Source organism: Pangasianodon hypophthalmus, chromosome 14 (assembly GCF_027358585.1).
Source record: "Pangasianodon hypophthalmus isolate fPanHyp1 chromosome 14, fPanHyp1.pri, whole genome shotgun sequence".
Classification (NCBI taxonomy): Eukaryota; Metazoa; Chordata; class Actinopteri; order Siluriformes; family Pangasiidae; genus Pangasianodon; species Pangasianodon hypophthalmus.
In genome coordinates, this window is record NC_069723.1 from 8,995,996 (window position 1) to 9,002,634 (window position 6,639).

Genomic DNA, 6,639 nt, shown 5'->3' on the forward strand with positions numbered 1-6,639 from the left:
CAGGTATTCTTTACCTGCTATGGTGCATCATTTGTACACTAATCTGCTTGAACTTGTAAATGACTTGCTGTATGTCCTAAACAACAGCCTGCTAGATTTCAAAATATGTGATTATTTCATGGGGTGGCATGGTGGCGGAGCTCCAGGGTTTCCGGGTTTGATCTTGAACTCTGGTTCCTGTCTGTGTGGAGTTTCTCAGCATGTTTTCTCTGTGTCTTTGTGAGTTTCCTCTCTGGTTTCCTCCCACTTCTCAAAACATGCCAGTAGGTGGACTCACTAATCTAACTTGCCTCTTCTGTGTGAATATGTGTGTGTGATGCCCTGTGATAGTTGCTCATTATTTACAGGATAGGCTCTGGATTGACCATGACCATGACCATGACTAGGATAAAGTGGTTATTGAAGATGAGTGAATAGTTAGTATATTGCTGTTGTATAAGAGCAGGAATGAATTAGTAAATCCTGGGCCCATGGGCAGGAACTAACTCATTCACCAAATCATCATAGTACAGCTATTTAACATGCTCCTAATGAACAGCCAGTGGTGACAGCCTGTTGAGTCTTCTTTGTCTCATTTTAGTTCGGAGTTTATTTTTAGTCTGACCCATTTGGGAAAATGAACACTCTCTTTGCTCTTTTTTTTTTTTTCTTTTCTGCAACACAATTTGTGTGAGTTCAGTTAGCCATGCTATTTTCATCCACTTTTCTAGCTCAAGCAAAAAACAGTTAGGACCTAACTGACCGCTCATTGGTTACAAATTCAGAACCAGACACCAATAACATTTCTGAGTTCATTTCTGACTCTGTGACTTCATTCATGGGTTCTTATTGTATATATTGTGTGTGACAGCGTAATTCACTTTAAATCTTGCTTGTCACAGATCCCCTAATGGCCCAGGCCCCTGGACACGTGCCTAGTAGATCTGGCTCATAGTCCAATCCATCACTAAAACACATTGGGTCTTGCAGTTATTGGAAAATAATAAACTTCAGGGTGGTAACAGCCATCTGTATTGGACTGCATCACACCACCCTGATTATTTTCCTATAACTGCACACCTTTTGTGTTATTCCTTACATATTGCATTATATTCTTGGACTTGTACAAAGGTCTCTGACAGTCTACTAGATTTCGAAATATCCATACTGCTATGCATATGTAATTATGGCTCCAAGCCTTCTAATGTTTGATTTACAAATGCCTTTTTAAAGTCCCCCCAAAAACCAAATTACATTATATTACAGTGGTTCCTTATAGCCTTTTTGATTTGAATTAAACTGGTTTAATCCAAGCTTCAATAAGTCAAAAACAAGCATAAGTAATGTTACATGGATTTGCCTGATGTGTTCAGTTGGTGGAAAGTTCACAAAAAAAAGCTCTGTTATATTATTTATAAGGCTAATTAGCTCTAATGAGTAGTCAAATTATGATTTAACTAATGAGCCCAATATTTGTATTGTTGGATTATGTTCATAGAATAAATCTGCACAGAGAGGGTGAGTTGAATTTATTTGACAGTTAAAGGTGTCCTTCAATGAGAGTGGTGCGCCTAGCTGAGCACATCTCCGGGTCTCTGCATGACATCTACACCAGGCAATGCAGTACAAGAGCTGCTAAAATCATCAACTCCATCCAACCCAGTAACTGTCTGTCCAGCCTGCTGCAATCAGGTAAGCCCTTCTGTTGTCTGATGGCTAGAACTGAGAGGCTCAGGAGGAGCTTCCTCCCTCAGGCCATCAGACTCCTCAGTACGGATAGGTCCACCACTCAGATTCCTTAAGACTCCATAAAGACTCTCCAGTCATTCTGCACGCGATTGACACTCTGCACACTACACCTTGCACTTTGTGCTGTTACTACACGTAACATACTCGCATATTTTGTACATCCTTTTCTTGCACATTCCTTGCTTTTTGTAATCCCTTTTTGCACATACCTGTACATCCATCCATTTTCTGTACCGCTTATCCTACGCAGGGTCGCGTGGAGCCTATGCCAGGGGACTCAGGGCACAAGGCAAGGGACACCATGGATAGGGTGTGCCATCTTGGGGCACAATCGCACACACCCTCCTCACCCATTCACACACTAATGACAATTTGGAAATGCCAAACAGCCTACAATGCTTTTGGCCTGGGGGAGGAAACCCCTGAAGCACGGGGAGAACATGCAAACCCCACGCACACAGGACGGAGGTGGGATTTGAACCCCCAACCCTCCAATACTGACAGTATTCCTTATTCATTTCTGATTTTTAACTTAGTATTTAAATGCACATTCTACAGAGGAGTAGGCCATGCTTTCATTTCACTGCGAGCTATATACTGTATGTAACTGTGCATGTGACAAATAAAATCTTCAATCTTGAATCTTTATACTGGAGGAAGGTGCAGTAGCGTTTCCGAGCCACCAGGGGCCGCTGTTGTTTTCAGACGTGTGGGAGGAGCTTCAGGGTTCCTCTGGCTTCTCTGCTATGTACGAATGCTGCTTTTGTTTGACGGTGACTCGCGCGCCGTCTCCATGGAGATGAGGGAGCGGAAGGCGGTGACATGATGATGAGGCCCGGACACAGGCGGACGCGGCCATTACTGCGAAGCCACCGAGCTACAATGTAATTCAGGTGATTATTGGTTTTAAAGGGGGGCTGTATTAGTGTGCGGGGTGGTTGTAATGAATTTTAATTAACCAGTGTTTGTTACCTGAATGTTCAGTGTGTAGCAGTTAGAGGTGTAGGTAATAGGGAATAACGCACTCTCCATGTAAACTAATCCAAACTAGCTGTCAAGGGGAATGCATTTCATCTTTACAGTGTTAGTTACATTGATAATGAATGTAAAAATATATACATTTGGGTGTTCTTTCAGCTGTACAAATGGTACAATCTGAGCAATCTAAATAAATAAATAAATCACTATATTTCAGTCACACTCATTTCTATGCAAATGGGTTCATGCCCTAATCCAGAGTATTAAAGAAGAAGCAGGACTTTTTATAATATAATAATATAATAATAATCATAATAATGATCTAATAATATAATGATCATGCATGCACTGTTATATGATAATGTTTATACTGTTATAAGATACACATTTTTTTCTTTATAGCTTATTTTATGTCATGCCCTGCAATGCCTGTTGTCATTCAAAATGGATAAAGTCAAAGTGGAACATGTAACTGTTGCTATGTGAGACTCGCTGCTGTCTTGCCATAGTTACTTTTGGTCTAAATGTTTTTGACACGTGCTGAAATGAGCCAGATCTTCAGCGTTTCTCAATCCCTGCTGTGCAACGCTACTGTGTTCCTACACACATGCACACATGGGAGTGGTCTGAGGTTGGAGTAGGACTCCCAGTATTTGTGTGATTGTATAAAGCTTTGACAGTTTCGAAGTCTTCCCGGAGTCTCTCAGTAAGTGTATCTGACATTGACGTTCCTGGATTTGGTAATAAGAAAGCCCAGTGATATTTGTTTGTCAAACTCTCAGCCCACAGCTCAAAGATGTCGCTGCTGGTTCTTGGAGTAGGTGTTTGCTTGGCCGGGTGGATCGCTCTTTATGCGCTGCTGTGTTACACAAACGGCTCTTGTGGGTATGAATGGAACTGTCGGCTGGTCACACTGTTTCACGGCATCTTAGCAGTGTGTATAACTGCCTACATAGGCTACATAGATGGACCATGGCCTTTCACCTACCCAGGTAAAAACTCTATACGCTATAGATTAATCCTGCATAGGAACCTTACACATGTAACCACGGCTGATTATTGGAATGACATTTGATTTTTTCAGGAGCTTTTTTTCTGACTTTTAGAGATATATTATATATGTAGGGTAGTAGAGACAGACAGGCTTATAGATAGATAACTTTTATGCTTAGTGTAACATAAAATGGCTATGAAAAAAACCCTTTCCTTTAGGAATTAGTATTGAAAGATTATATGAAGTTTGCTTTACAATCTTCTGCTCATTTCATGTATATAGTATGGGTTCAAGAATGGACCCTGACTGAATTCATGTTTACAGTTTAAAGAAACTGAGAACGGACACTATCTATACACTGAGTGATCATTTTTAAACCAGTTACATGTTCACTGAGCCAACAGGACAGGATTCCTAAAAGTAGGTGATGTTGACTGTGTTGAAATGTTTTAAGGTTAATAAAAAGTAAAGCACAATACTGACAGTATTTTGAGATCTTCCACAGCATGCAAGGATGCCTTTACAGAAGAAGATATTTCTGCAAATAGACAAAATAAAACATAAACTTCCACATTAACTTACAGCTTTAACATGCAGGAAATGTAAAACAATTAAGCCTACTTTTTATGTATTTTTAAATACATTTTTTTCCAGGCACGAAGAACACCCCTCTTCAAATCACAGCAATGGTGCTCAGTCTAGGCTACTTCATCTTTGACATGGCCTGGTGCGTGTACTTCCAGACTGAGGGTCTGGTAATGCTTGCCCACCACACCATGAGCATTCTGGGTATTCTGCTGACCTTGTGGCTGGGTGAGTCGGGCATCGAGTCATGCGCCGTGATCTTTGGCAGCGAGATCACCAACCCGCTGCTGCAGACCCGCTGGTTCCTGAAGCACTCTGGCCGCTACAACACTTTCCTGGGTGACTTTGTGGACGTCCTGTTCGTGCTCTTGTTTGTCATTATGCGAGTATTCGTGGGCGGCGCCATGCTGTACTGCGAGCTGATCTCACCCAGGCCAAAGTTCATTATCAAGTGTGGTGGCGTGGCTATGTACGTCTTATCATGGGTGTTCGTGGCTGATATTTTCCGTTTTGCATACCGTAAAAGCAGTGTGAAATTCCAGCACTGGAAGAATCCTGTGCAAGTACGTGCTGATATCAACGGCCAAGAAATTAAAAGGGACTAACAGGGAAGTCTCGGTTCTTTCCAGCCTGGACATCATTTCTATCAGAATCACTACACCTCTACAGTTGTTTATCAAATATAAACTTTGTCTAACTTTGTTAACTGTGTTTTTTATGAACATGACTGTAGAGGAATATGACAGACACTGGTTTTTATAACGGATTTACACTTGAAATAGTTGTTTAAGCCTAATTGTTTAAGGAAATAATTGTATTAAATTTTTTTTACTTTAATTTTTTAACTTTCCTAACAAAATCTAACATGGCCCAGTCTATTTTAGTAGAAATCTCAAAAGCCCTTTGAGCCTGATCCTGTCGAGCGGCTCCTAAATCACATCAAGCAGGTCTGACCAGGAAAAGGTGTATAATGGTTTTAAGGTAATATGGTAATTATATTAAATTATTTCAAATGAAATTTTTAAATAACCCAAGGACTTGGATGTTAAGCATTTTTTGTGTTATTTTAGAAATCTGTATTAAAAATTTTTTTAAATAAATAACAACAGACTGTAATAATAATAAACAACACACTGTGAAGCATTCAGAAGTTTGCTTGCATGAGAAAAATGTTGGAATTTTCTTTTAAGCCACATTGAAGTTTTGACACTTTTTTAACTTGTGCAATATTATGTGTACATTTATTGTGGTTTTTACATTTTTGTAAAACTAAGGATTTCAACTAATTTTGACAGTGATAATAAATGGAAGAAAAAAACAATCTATTATGTATTAATTTCATATTCTTTTTACACTCAAAAAGGTTTATTGTTTATTGAAAAAAAAAAAAAAAATTGTTTATACTCTGTGGCAATGAGTGAGTACAGTGTAGTACTGTGGATGACCACCAGGTGGAAACATTGTACGCATGTTCAGAGACTAGGCCACGTCCCAAACACTGAATATTGTGTTTAACAACCAGTACACAACTATGGCATAGTGTTCTGTACAGTTTGGACGTAGCAAATGTATAATTATATTGTATATGTGTATATTATAGGCGATATGTATTTACAATTTGTATATACAATTTGTAGAAAATTGTATTTGTATGTACAATATGGTCGATATGCTTATTTCTGTGTTTTGTAGGATTATAATAAACATAAACCATCAAATAATTTATTTGCTCAACCAGAACAGCATGAGCCAGATTACTCATATTTGGGTGTGAAGTAAATCTGTTATCAATTTTATAACTTTTGTTGTTGGTAATGGGACCTCAGTATTGTTAGACATATTTCCAGATGTATTTTAGAAACCTATTCTAAAAACTCATTATTTTAATTTTAAATAATTTTAGATTTGATCACTGTAAATCTGACCATCACAAAACAAATACTTAACATTTCTTCACAAAATGATAGCATTTGGTTCATATTTGGTTATATACATATATATATATATACATATATTTTAAAACCATTTCATAATGTTCTGGGAACGATCATTTTTGGTTAAAAGTCAGCGTATGTTCTCCATATGTTCTGGGAACACAATGTTAAAACACAACGTTCTCTTATTAGGTCAGTGTAGCAGGTAGCATTACCACCTCACAGCTCCAGGGTTTGTTCTGAGTTTCTCTGCATGTTCTCCGTGTCCACATGGGTTTCCTCTGGGTTCTTTGGTTTCCTCCCACCTGCCAAAAACATGCCAGTAGGTGGATTGGCTAAGATGCAATGTCCCTAGGTGTGAATAAACTGGTGTCCAGTTTATGGTGGCCATCGGGGGTGTGTTTCCACCATATGCCCATT

The 6,639-nt window shown here is 39.0% G+C and overlaps 1 protein-coding gene across 3 annotated transcripts; it reads left to right on the plus strand.

The window, feature by feature from the left end:
- Positions 1–2,465: 2,465 nt before the first annotated feature.
- On the plus strand, positions 2,466–5,606 carry tlcd5a (TLC domain containing 5a). Of its 3 annotated transcripts, XM_053239745.1 has the most exons (4): positions 2,466–2,621; positions 3,261–3,412; positions 3,489–3,698; positions 4,355–5,606. In XM_053239745.1, exons 3-4 carry the CDS (start codon positions 3,503–3,505, stop codon positions 4,888–4,890), a joined length of 732 nt encoding a protein of 243 aa, XP_053095720.1. In that variant the 5' UTR covers positions 2,466–2,621; positions 3,261–3,412; positions 3,489–3,502; the 3' UTR covers positions 4,891–5,606. The 3 variants fall into 3 exon arrangements, with proteins under 3 accessions (XP_053095720.1, XP_026779841.1, XP_026779838.1); XM_026924040.3 differs by lacking the exon at positions 3,261–3,412 and having other exon boundaries at positions 2,466–2,612; XM_026924037.3 differs by lacking the exon at positions 3,261–3,412 and having other exon boundaries at positions 2,470–2,621.
- Positions 5,607–6,639: the final 1,033 nt, after the last annotated feature.